This window comes from Syngnathoides biaculeatus, chromosome 6 (assembly GCF_019802595.1).
Source record: "Syngnathoides biaculeatus isolate LvHL_M chromosome 6, ASM1980259v1, whole genome shotgun sequence".
NCBI lineage: Eukaryota > Metazoa > Chordata > Actinopteri > Syngnathiformes > Syngnathidae > Syngnathoides > Syngnathoides biaculeatus.
The window spans coordinates 9,616,309-9,629,809 of NC_084645.1; the positions used below are offsets into that span (position 1 = coordinate 9,616,309).

Here is a 13,501-nt window from a genome sequence, read left to right on the forward strand (position 1 = left end):
CAATGGAATTGCTCGCAGCCACTTGCTCACCTCTCCAGAACTCCTGAAACATCCAGCTGTTCATCACACAGTGCGAGCTTCACTTATAGCTGCAAGCAGCTGCCTTCCCTACTGACAGAGCGAACATAGGGTTCGTTATTTCCCACCTGATGGGATGCATGGAAGCTTGGGCCATGGCTGAATGGAGACGCAACATAGACACATGTTGGTCGTGGGCATCTTTTGTGAGAACGATGAACCACGTTTTCCAGTACGCAACCCCAGGATGTGAAGCAGCAAGATTGTTGATCATACTCTAACAAGGTGAAAGCAGAGTGTCAGACTAATTGAGTTCTGCATTCGAGCTGCCCAAAGTCAATGGAATGACAGGGCATTACTCGATAGATTATTTCAGGGTCCCTCCCCCACAGTCAAAGACCAGTTGGTTCTGGTTAACTTGCCATTGCAACTATATTCCCTCATTTCCCTCACCTTAAAATTCACACGTGGCTTATGGATTGCAAACAAGACCAGGTTCAGTGGAAGAAGACATCACTCCACGCCCAGAACTCTGGTTTATATCCACTCCCAACAGCCACCACAGAGGAACCCATGCAGCTGGGCCGCTTCCAGCTCTCCCCCAAGGAGCGTCTGCGTTAACAATGGGAGGGGTGTTGTTTCTCCTGCGGACAACGGGTTCACACTGTGGCTCGGTGCCCCACCAAGCCTGGTGGTGACCATGACAAGACATCGAAACAGTGATTCTCAACCTCATAGAGAGGCATCCGGTCCTAGTGGTACCCATGGTCTCTCTGGGTTCTCTGGGGCAGCAAGTCCAGGTAGACGCTTTCATACACACAGGCTCAAACGCCAACCTATTGAATACACTCTTAGTCAAGTGCATGGGTCTCCAAACTATTGAGGATCAACATCCTTGTAACGCGTAAGCAATAGATGGCACGTTCCTGGACAAGATAACGCAACAAACCCAAACTTTCACCATGATGTTCTTAGACTCTCAATCGGAGCGATATAGTTTCCATGTGTTTGACACCATAAATTATGACCTAATCTTGGGTGGTCCGTGGTTAAGGCTGCACGATCCCCATATAAACTGGTCTTCGGGGCAGATCATGTCCTGGGGCTAATTGCACCAAAACCTGTTTCAAGTCCAACCGGGTGTTTTGGAAAAGTGTGAAGAGTAAATCCGTCCTCCTGAGTGTTTGAGCAAAACTTAGTTAGTTTTTGTCAACTTTTTTAATTTTGTGTAGAGTATGTACACTGTGTGGTATGAGACTTTTCTATGTGGAATTTATATTATCGCTGTGCTTGTGTGTGTTTTTTCACAAAGTACCTCAACCTTCCTCCAACCATACAAAGATTTGATTCTCTGAAATTTTAGACTTAATATTATTTCTTGAATTGTCTCTCCACAGTACGATTTATTCTCTAATTGGTTGACCCCAAGCACCTGCAAAATGGTTGGATCCTGAAGTATATTAACTTCAGCCAAAGAATTTCAAGAAAGATTTCTTGTTGTCTTTTTCAAGCTAATGTTTTTTTCTTCCTGGTCTGTTTAGGGGCTCCATAGAAGGCAAACACTACAGACCCTATAGTTGTGCATTTAAATTGTTTGTCTCATGTGTTGACTTGACATTGGGCCTCTTTTGGTCCAAGTAATTTTTTCCAAACAGTACTTTTTTCCCAACTCAAGTCTCATCTCCTGTCTTTGTGTGTTTTCAGTCACACGGGGGGCTACGACAGTGACCCCAGTGCACCCATGGTGTACAGCTGCAGTACTCAATACCGTATACACACGCATGGAGTCTTCAGGGGCATACAGGTATGTCTGTCTGTTGAGACAGCATTTCCTGTAATCTTTCAAGTTCACTTCATTCATCTGTATTCTCCTTGAGAACAAACTCTTGGAACATGGAAACTGTAAATTCGAGGATGAAATAAGGCAGTGTTTTCACAAGAATTCAGTCAAAAAATTATGATTAAAACAGGGTAGTCAACCTCTAACATGAATGTCACTGAACTTTGTATCCAACTATGCTTTATGATGCTTCTGTATTTTGACTTTATGATGAGCTATAAACTTAAATACTTTGAGATATTTGCCTGTCCCATTTAGACTAAAGATTGTTGCAGTCTTTTCCTTCCTTATAAATTTCCTCCCGAGAATTCCCAGTGGTCTACGACTTTTGTGTCCATGTAAATCGATGATGGGTTGTTTTAAATTAGAGTTGGGGCATTGCTCTTTCTAAAAAACTGGTGTGGTTCAGTCTGGATATGAATGAATCAGCTGATTTAGGTCAGCTCTGTGTTGCCCCAATCGCACAATGGTTGCACTTCAAGCAACAGAATTAAATGTTTCATCTCTCTGAATTGATTTCGAGGATCAAGGGAAATTTCTTTTCTCGGCAACATGAACGTAAAGTCTACACATGATCATCTGCCATCTGAATCTCTCTCTGCCACTATATCCACCCAGCAAACTCCAACTCTAGATGCAGCGTTAAGTGTAAGTCTCTATCTGGTTCCTTAATCTTATGGAATCTCTAGTGGAAAATAGCATGGACATCCACCACCTTTATTCTTGATTCGGATTATTGCTATTTTACCTAAATCAGATACCTTAGTCTCTAGACTTTGTGAAAGTGGCAACAGCCACATAGGTTGAGATTGCTAATTAATTGTGACGAGATAGGAGTCTTTATTATGCAATTTACAGAATTTCCAATTTTTGGAGATTCAGCCAGATCTATAAGTAAACTGAATTAATCCGACTGATAGTACATTTCCCTTACAGGAAGAGCTGTAAGAGTCAGTGCTGGTAGACTGCAAGTAATCGTCACTCATGGAATGAAAGTGTTGAGAAATCAAAGTGCTGTTTTGACTGTGGCGAGCACTGACAGCCGTTTTTGTTTTTGTGATAAAATAGAACGCTCTTCAGCAGATAGGAGTGTTTCGTGTGGTAAAAATGACCTCTTTTTTGTGTATATTTTTTTAACCAGTTCTGTTCCATTGCATGGCTATGCAGTGATCTGTATGCCTTCAGTGCTGTAACCGTTTTGTTGTGTAACAGGGTAGTTTGAAATACTCCCTCTGCTTGATATACAGATTTTATTATTCTGTTTAGTGAGAATACAGCCAGAAAGAAAACAGAGAAATAGAAAGGACATGGACCCCCTTTCTTTTTCAGCCCCACATCCGTCCTCAACCACCCAGTGACCAGAACTCGGCAGCGGCTGGGGTGTGCCCAAGGCAGGAGACACTGAACCTCACCACATGTCTCGAAGTTGGATTGGGACCCCACACAACCAAAGAGAAAGAGGAGTGATGGCCATGGAGGAGGACCCCAAGAAAAGAGGAGGAAACAGGCCTGGAGAGCAGAAGCACAGTCCCCAAATCCCCCACCCAGAGACCAAGACGAGACCTCTGGAAAGGGACCGGGGGATACCGCCTCGGCAGCCAGGGACTGAGAGCGCCTCCTATCGAAGGCAGCATGGACAAAGACCAAACCCACTAGGAGGAAGGGTAATAGGCCCAAGTCCCCCAGAGGCACACACCGCAGATCCATTGCTAAAATTTTGATTACATGAAATTAACCCAATGTCATGCACAGGAATCAAAGATGAGAAGATTGGATTTGGATACATTATATTTCTGTATGACATACTTTCCCAAACAGATCAGAATCAAGGATCAAGGTTGACCATTTTAATATAAACGGGACCGTTGTTTTCTTTCATTTTTTTTCTCGTTATATACTCAACTACAAGGTTTTTCCATTGTTTGATGTTGGGTGCTTGTTTTTCTTGCCATCCATCCATTTTCTAAACCATTTATCCTCACGGGGGTTGCAGGAGTGCTGGAGCAAATCCCAGCTGTCATCCGGCAGGATGCAGGGTGCACCCTGAACTGGTTGCCAGCCAATTGCAGGGTAAATAGAGACAGACAGTCACAATCACACCCAGGGGCTATTTAGAGTCTCCAGTGAATGCATGTTTTTGGGATGTGGGCGGAAATTGGAGTGTCCGGAGAAAATCCACGCAGGCACGGGGATAACATGCTAACTTCACACAAGCAGGGCTGGCATTTGTACCCTGGTCCTCAGAACTGTGGGGCCAACACTCTCGAATGTTCCGCCGTTTTCTTGCCAGTTTAACAATGTTGTTTTTTAGTGATTGCTAAAATTACAAGTACCACTCAAAGACCTGTTTCAATACCTACACTAATCTGTCTCTGACCCGTGCACAGATCTTGGGGGGTGGGGGGGGGGGAACTGGTCCTGAATGGCACTGGCATTACCTGAAGAGTTATGAACTACCTCTACCTACCTCATACTCTTCTGAGTAGGACGGTGTCTATATGGTAACACTTAAAAGAAAAGAACAAAACCATCTTTCTCATAGTATTGCTTTCCTGGAACTTGTTGGTGGTCACTGAACAGACCTTTTTTTTAAGAAATGAGAACATGAGACTGTGAGTATGGTGCCCTCACATTCAGTTATTCTGATAAGGTTCCACCAATTTGACGACTTGTTCCTATCGAAAGAAAGAAAGAAAGAAAGAAAGAAAGAAAGAAAAAGAAAGAAAGAAAAATCGCTGTAATTCCCTGGACACTGTAGATTGCTGAGGTTTTGTTGTGTGGAGTCTTAAATATCGCCTTCTTTTGGATATTCTCACACTTGAACTCTGCTCCTTCATGTTACCACCACGTTAGCATCTTCCCAGTTCAAAATCAATAGAGCATTGTCGCCACAGTCTTGAAACTGGTCTCAAACACATGGGCTCCCAGAATTTGGCATCGTGCAACCAGAATGGGCTGACCTGGACTTTCTACGACTTTACATTGACACATTAACATTCCTTTTTTTTTTTTAACCAATGACTAAATCACGGGAGTTTCTGGGTTTAAAGCAGAACAGGTGAATCAAAGTTAACTATCATTCTGTTACCCTGATGGACAGCTGTGGATGTGAAGAGTTCAACGGGGAAATAATTTTAGAGGCATAAAAGGGAATTAAGAAAGATTACAAAGATAGCGTTATGGTACACATGACCAACTTTAACTTTCCTGCTCAGTGATGGTGTCGATATGCATTCAGTGACTGAATGGCGACCAGTTCAGGGTGTAGTCCAACTTTTGCCTGAAATTAGCTGGGATAGGCTCCAGCGCTCCCGTGATCCTTGTTAGGATAAGCGGCTTGGAAAATGGACATTGACATGTTACAAAATAAGATTTACAGGTTTTTGCAAAGGAAATGGTGAAAACAGTTCCCGTACCTTGAAACAAGGTATAAAGACTTTGTTCTCCAGATGAGCAAAAATTAAAGGTTTTGTTCAACTCGTCTTGTGTTTGTGTGTGTCATGTGTTTTCCCGTGGCTCTCCTCCACAGGGCAACTGCAGCGAGCTGCAGGGTTCTAATGGGGCGCTCAGGGAGGGGCGCCTGTGTGAAAGGCGTGACTAACAGCCCCCGATGGGCTTAAGTCAAACTGAGGTCACCTTTCAGCTAATTATTGTGGAATGAAAATACATAAAGAATATGACCATTTTATTGTAATGATCCCAAGAGAGCAAGGCTGATTAAATTACAAGATTGGTCTTCTAAACTGGATGGATTCAATAATATAAACCATATTGTCTATGTATATAACATTTTACAGGTACTGTATGACATATTTAATTTGCTTCAGCAGTTCAATGTGTGTGTGCACGCGTGCATGCCTGCAGGATGTAAGGCGGGTGCCCAGCATTGCTCCAGCAATTGTTCGATCAGAGAGCAGTGAGAAGCGTCCATTCATGTGTCCACACCCCGGGTGCAACAAGCGCTACTTCAAGTTGTCTCATCTGCAGATGCATGGCCGCAAACACACAGGTGAAAGCCCCTCTCACAGGAACTATTTCTTTGCTGCTTTTGGACTCCCATTTTATCAGTAGTCCCTCCCACACACATACCTTAACTTTATTAAAGCAGAATAAGTCAGTGAAATGCACGCAAGATCAAACTACTACAGTGCTCGCCATTGAATCTTATGAATTACAGGGAGTAAAGGAGATGAGATGAGAGAGTATGGGAATTTTACCGCCTTTATCATTGATAATGTTTTTCTACTTCAAAGCAGTAAAATGACTTGAGAATTGTTTTTGTTTACTTTTATGCTTCAAACTAGTAAAAAGACACTGAAAATGATTAGCACAACATGAAAACTATGAGTTTAAATGGTAAACAAGTACATTAGACTATGGGCCCATTCTTTAAAGTCTGGTTTGGCAACAAAATTATTTGCGTTAAAGAGTGACTTTTAAATACAAATATCCCATCATGCTCACCCTTATTGGCACCCCTTCATTTTTTTCAGACAATATTTTCAGAAATAAATGGAAATGTAGACTTTCCAATTTGTCTGTCTATAAAATAAAAATACCTAAACAGTGATGTCTGACAGGCACATTAAGAACATGCTTTTGTGTAGAAATTTGGCAACAGGACAGCATATATTGCCATACAGACAAGGAAAGAGAATTGTGTGTTGTGTGATACTGTCTCTTTATTCAATAACCTGACTTTGTTTGTGTTCAGGGGAGAAACCGTACCACTGTGATGTTGCAGAATGTGGTCGGGGCTTCTCTCGTTCTGACCAGCTCAAACGACACCAGAGGAGGCACACAGGTTTGATTATTGCCTGGCTTTAATTCTGTGGTTCCTTCTCTTTGCTCTCTCCCTTTGCTCCAAACTGCTTGTTTGCATGAACAGCCATGATACTTAAATTGCACAATTTTGTGTAAGTGGCGACTTTGGATCAGGCATGTCCAACTATCCAGCATATCTGTCCTCAAGCTTATAAGCTTATATTTTCTTTTTTTTTCAATAACCGAACTGCAGAAGCCCCCCCCCCAAAAAAAAAAAAAAAAATCACATTTTGTACTTCCCCAATTGAGCTTGTGCTTTTCTACTTTGGACTTCTTACTTTTAACACTGAGTGACGCTATTCGAACAAGGTGGCAGAAATTAGGGAAAGTATTGGTATGATTAAATATTATCACTACTGCGCATATCAAGCGAGCAGGAATGATTTAAACTTTCTGAGATAAAGTAAGATTCTAACATGGAAGGGTCTTATACCAATAATTAAAGTCCTACATGTTTGAGGACTATCAAGGAAAAAAAGATATCCATAACACACTGGTGTATAACAATAATTGTGGAGAAATAAATGCCATAGTTCATTTGCGATTGGTAGTTATTCATTATTCTTCTATCCATTCATTCATCCATTTTCTGTACCTTTTTAGCCTCACTTCGGGTTGCGGGCATGCTGGAGCACCTCCCAGCTATCTTTTGGTGACAGGTTGGGTACACCCTGAACTGGTCACCAGCTAATCGCAGGCAAACAACCATTCGCACTCATATTCACACCTACGGACAAATTAGTCTTCAATCAACCAAGCATGCATGATTTTGAGATGTGGGAGGAAACCGGAGTGCCTGGAGAAAACCACACAAGTTCGAGGAGAGATGTTTGTTTTTTTTTCAATCTTTTTTGGGGGGAAGGGCGTGGGGGCAGTGGCCCAGGCACCTAGTTAAGTGGTGGGCAGTCAATAAGAGTGTGAGTGAAAGAAACCCTGCCAGCAAAACATTGCAAATAACTCTCAGCTTTGGATTGGCTTTCCTGCAAATCTCTGCTCTACTTCATTTTTCTGTCCCCCCCCCCACCCCGTATGTATGTGTGTGTGATGAATATTTCTCTCGTGTGTATGAACCTTCCTACTGTGCGCATGCAAACGTGTACATGTTTAGGTGTTAAACCCTTCGAATGCGAGACGTGTCAGAGAAAGTTCTCTCGGTCTGACCACCTTAAGACACACACCCGGACTCATACAGGTAAAACAAGTGCGTAAACTTTTATTTTTTCTTTTATATCTCATCCATGTTCATGTTTACAATGCGTAATAAAGATGTCATTCAAATACAACAGATACATAACGTGCTTCAAACATGGATACTTTGTAACAGTGTTGCAATAATTATTTCATTTTCTAACCCTCCTCTTTTTACCGTCTACACGTCTCCCACTCACCTCTCAGGCGAGAAGCCGTTCAACTGCCGTTGGCCCAACTGTCAGAAGAAGTTTGCTCGCAGTGACGAGCTGGTGCGGCACCACAACATGCACCAGAGGAACCTCACCAAGCTCCAACTGGCCATCTGAGGGTTCGCTCACTGGTGCAGAACAGCAGGATGTTTGACAGATTGTTTGTTGATACTTTTAATCAAAACCATCGCAGCAGATACCAAGGGTTTCCAAAAACATGTAATTCTTTTCCTGTCACAAATACGTCCTTTCATGAAATGAATAAATGCATTCCTTTTGGGGTGTTTTAACGTAACTTTACTGCTCTATAATGAAGCTTGAAATTAGTAGCTCCGGGCCTATCTGAACATGACTCACGCTGAGCAATTAATCAGATTTCACCGAAAAACCGTCTGAGCCATAAAACCACACTTTTCACCTGTGTGTTCCCCAAGAACATTCAATATGATTTAATGATTTGGAAAAAGTTATACATTAAAGAAATAATTTTGTTCCTGAACAAGCAGATTTCCATCATCTAATTGAAGGGGAACTAGACTGTGGTCAACAAAATAACTCACATTACGCAACATTTTTGTTGAACTGCCGCATTGTGGCAGTGGGACTGAAACCTGTATTGCGCTGCCACGGAATGACAACATAGTCTTTGGAAAGGAACTGCTTATTCACTTGATTCAAACTGGACCAACCCAAATGATTAGTTGATCCATTCATTTGACAATGGGTTTGAAGATTTAGCTGTGAACAATTTTAGGTTGAATTGGAGCAGCAATGAGTAGTAGTAGTAAACAATACAACCTATTTTGTATGTGTATTTTTCCATGGCAAGGTTTTCACATCGATGTGATTCTGCGGTAACCACAAGAGGATGGTTAAGTCTCCCCAAAATCTTTTTTTTTTATTTCATCTTCACAAGTGCTTTTAAAGGTCAATATCAGATGTAATAAACACTCCATTCCCCTACAATTTAGGGTCAATGCTGTTGTAAAGATCTCCTTTTAAAGAACTGATTTATTTATTTTCATTTCATGGATTGATTCACTGGAACATGTTTTATGGAGAGAAGACTTCACTTTTTCAATGCTGTAAAAAAAAAAAAAAAAAAGCAAGTTTATAAAATATAAACATGAAATGTAGTGGATAATTTGCATCTGACTTGGCAGGCAGTATTTTCATGTTCCGTCTGGATTGCACAACGTAAAAACTATTTTGTGTGTAGTGGTTTTGTGATGTTTTTACTTTGTTTTTTTAATCCAGCTCTCTTGTGGCAACAGTACATTGCTTTCGTGTCCTGTGTGCAAGGGTGTAAATATTACTGGACTCGGCCTTTGTGTTACACACTGCATGTTCTCCATTATGTCTGTTGGGTCACACTGGCTCTGTGACCGGGACATGATCAAGATGTAAATAATCCTGCTATGCCATGGGAACTGAGCTTTCCATGCGAGGAAACTGGTGACAAGCATTTGGGGAGGGCGTGGGGGCGGGGATGGGCTGTTTTTGAACATATCCTGGAACTATTTTTGTTTCTTCCTTGACATGTAAAAACAATTAAGCTGTAAAAAGTAAATGCCAGTGAAAAATACTCATAAGGATGAGCTTTCTATGTAAATGTTTTACATTGGTGTGGAAACACTCGGGCAGTTCGTCTCTGTTGCTTTATTTATTCTGTTTTCAGTCATTCTGTACTTGCAACTAATGAAATCCATGTCATGAACTTGTCTTCATACACATTAACAAATGTGTAACAACACAAATTGCTGTACAGCTCCACTGTCACACTCTAATTTACATGAAGGTTCTTTATCAGTCTAATTTACTCTAACCGACCAGTACTTTAGATACTCTTGATGTATTAAAAAAAAATGAAAAAAATAAACTTTTCCAAAGGTAACGGGTGTTTTGATTGGCACAGCCAGATCAAAATTCAGTTATAGTGGTGGTGTAGAAGTAAAGAGCAAAAAGTAGAGCTGTTGAGAATATTTCACCCATGTAAAAATATCTTCAATATGATGCAGTGTACTTCTGTACCACAGCCAACCACCATGTCCATGACAAATATGTAATTAAAAAAAGAATGTGTGTTTATGGAGTTTCAATGAACTGTGTGGCTGTATCTTATAGTGTCCAGTGAGTCAGAGTCTCTCTTGAATTTGTTTTTTTGTTTTCTTCAGCAAATATTGTCAGATAAATGATCACACACACATACACAGTACAGTGCAGTACAGTACCAACCACTTTCCTCTTTATCTCTGGCCTGATTCTTCATTGCATTCTTTGACTCCCCATTGGGTGATAAAATGGAACATGTTTTCTTTCAGTGTCTCAACCCTTTCACTCCCCATGTATTCCTTTCCTCTAGCCTCTCTGTCCTTGCTCGTACAGAATTTATTTTTCATTTCCTATCGTGCTATGAATTTACGACGCCAAGCTTCACAATAGTAATGAGATATTTGCACGTTTTGCAAAGAAAGAAATAGAGCAGGAAAGAGACAGAGATCGATGGAGCAAGGTGAGATGGATAAAGACAGACCCGGCAATGTTTCTTTTGTGAACTTCTATCGTAAGTTTAGCCAAAGTGTTAGTGTAAATCAGACATGTCCAATTCCCTCAGTGGAATTCCCCTGAAACTCCCCAGGGCCTTTGTGCTATATCTCAGCTGTCGGACAAGGCCTCTATCTGCCATCTCGCTGCGCTTTGTGTGTGTTTATGTGTGCGCGTCACTGTTTCATCTTGGTCCAGTCTCGGTGCTCGGGGCTTTTGAAGCCAGGGTTGCTGCTCAGTGTAACTGAGACATTGAGCACTTTCACATCCAGTGTCTCAATTGTGGGGAGATATCGAAAAAGAAAACAAAAGAGAAGAGCCAATGTATTGTCCTATCAATATCTGTGATCTTGTTTTCATTTCAGACATTTGGACCTGTAAGCAAATTCTACATCAGACTACTTCAAGTCTGTCAAGCCAGGTCTTGTAAATCTTTCAACATGAACAAATACGAATATACACTATATGTACAGTGTCTGCATGTGTGTGTATGAGAGAGAGAGAGAGAGAGAGAGAGAGAGAGAGAATTGCTGAATCTTACATCCATCCATTTTCTGAGATTCTTATCCTCACAAGGATTGCGAGAGTGCAGGAGTCAATCCCAGCTGTCATCGGGCAGGAGGCAGGGCACACGCTGAATTGGTTGCCAGCCAATCACACGGCACAGACAGACAACAAGTCACACACACAATCACATCTAGGGGCAATTTAGAGTCTCCAATTAATGCATGCTTTGGGGATGTGGGAGGAAACCGGAGTGCCCATGCAGGCAAGGGGAGAACATGCAATCTCAACACAGGGGGAGGCTGGGATTTGAACCCCAGTCCTCAGAACTGTGAGGCCAATACTCGACAGCTGTGCCAACATTCCCCCTGAATCATACATTTTAAGACAAATTTTAATGCTTTTTTTCCCCCGTCTTCTTTGAACCATATGCTTTCTACTGATACAGCAGAGGCCGGGGAATGGAAGCAAAGGGCCTTCTTCATTAATAAGTTCATCGTAGGAGTTTTCTTGGGCAGAAAATAATTTAAGAAAAATAGTTTATAAATGATGACACTAATTTTCCATGTTCAAATGCAGATGTACTTCAATGTTGCCTTTTATGTATATGATTTCCTGTAGTATTAGGAATTTATTTTCAATCTTATTAATGATTACAAGCTCTGTAAATATTTTCAGCATCCATCCACCTATTTTCTTGCCCTCATTGGGATCACGGCCAAGGTGAGATAGAATTTTATTAACTTTGGTTGAGAGGCAGGGAACACCCTTGATTGGTCGCCAGGGTATTTTAAAACAAACCACTCATGTCTTTCTTTGCTTGTTTGTGTGTCAAACCCAAAACCTGTAGACCACTATTTAATTAATTTCATCACAGCACAAAGCAAAATACTTAAATACTGCATGAATCCAGTGGAAGAACATCTGATCACCTGTGATTAGTAATGTTTTTGTTTGTAAGAAAGCTAATATGCTACGATGGATCAGCTGGAAAGCTTTGGCCTCACAGGTCTGAGGTCCCTGGTTCAATCCCGGACCCGCCTGTGTGGAGTTTGAATATTCTCCCTGTGCCTGAGTCGGTTTTCTCCGGGCACTCCAGTTTCCTCCCACATCTCAAAAACATGCAACATTAATTGGACACTCTAAATTGCCCCTAGGTGTGATGTGCTCTGTGCTAAGAAAATGGATGCACACATCATGAAACCTGACACACTTAAAAGATAATTTTAAAAAATCCAAAACAAAATGCACTTAACATGTAATTTTAAGGGCACAAAACACTTGGAATGCAAAATGAGCATAATAGAGGACAAAGTCAAGTGGATATAAAGAAGTATTAGAAGAATTGTCGGGACAACAAGCAAACAAACACACACCGTTCTTCACATATTGATTCAGTGTTGCTTTATTATAAACCTCTGAAAACAGCAGGAAAAGAAAAATCAGAACCATCCACTAAGAAGATATTAAGACAAATTTTCAATTTACTATCAATATAAAACAACAGATTTTAAAACGTATTTTCTGACAGATAATTGTTTTTCCTTTCTGTTCTGATTTTGTGAGGCTTATATTTTATTACCATGACACACAGACTGATAATGCACTGATATTCCTGAAGACTAATTTGCCCATCCCCTTTTTCGCTTCACTAAAGCATAAACATAAAAACTATCAAATGAATGTGACAAGAAAGCATAAGAAAATAATTTGAATCAGGTATGGTGCAAGGAATTATATTTTGTTAATGTATAAACAAAGCAAAAGCAAAGTATATATATATATATATACATATACACATACATTTTCAATTAAATGTCATAGATTTGAAAAACAAAATAAAGCCACCATCTGAGTTGCAATGGCTCTCCTAAACGGTTTATTGATTTCTAATTTCTTTTTAAAGTATTTTTTCCATTTTAAATATCAGCAACATTGGTTGAGGATGTGGTAAATGCAGCAGACTACAATGTTAGTGCTTTTATCGTTGGAATTAAATGTTCCACACATTCCAAATACTTTATAATGTTCCCAAAAATTCCAAAAGAGAAATGGACGCCTGCTCAGTCATTTAGTGTCTACTGCCACCGTGTGGTTTAGAAGAGCTTTGCACGTCATGCTATTACAAAAAAGAAGATGTCAGATTTTTTTTTTTTTCACTTCATCCTTCCAATTATCTGCAAACAACCACTCTCACCCACATTCTCACCAATGGACAGTTTCAAGTTTTCAATTAAGCTACAATACATTCTTCTTAGCACAAAAAACAACAACTTTCCTGTGTCCTGTAATATCTCTTCAGGTTTTCCTGGTTTCAACTACCACTCAGTTTTGGTAATCAATTAGACAGAAGTTACTACGTTTGCCAGAT

The 13,501-nt window shown here is 40.7% G+C and overlaps 1 protein-coding gene across 4 annotated transcripts in view; it reads left to right on the plus strand.

Annotated features, from left to right (window-relative positions):
* Window positions 1-10,170, plus strand: part of wt1a (WT1 transcription factor a) — a 35,792-nt gene extending 25,622 nt beyond the window's left edge. For 3 of the 4 annotated variants that reach the window (XM_061822087.1, XM_061822086.1, XM_061822089.1), the window contains 5 exons: window positions 1,723-1,822; window positions 5,723-5,867; window positions 6,573-6,662; window positions 7,791-7,883; window positions 8,078-10,170. In XM_061822087.1, coding sequence (XP_061678071.1) covers window positions 1,723-1,822; window positions 5,723-5,867; window positions 6,573-6,662; window positions 7,791-7,883; window positions 8,078-8,199 — 550 coding nt within the window. In that variant the 3' untranslated portion in view covers window positions 8,200-10,170. The remainder of the gene's footprint in view (window positions 1-1,722; window positions 1,823-5,722; window positions 5,868-6,572; window positions 6,663-7,790; window positions 7,884-8,077) is intronic. The other variant, XM_061822088.1, reaches the window with a different exon arrangement.
* The last annotated feature ends 3,331 nt before the right edge of the window (window positions 10,171-13,501 follow it).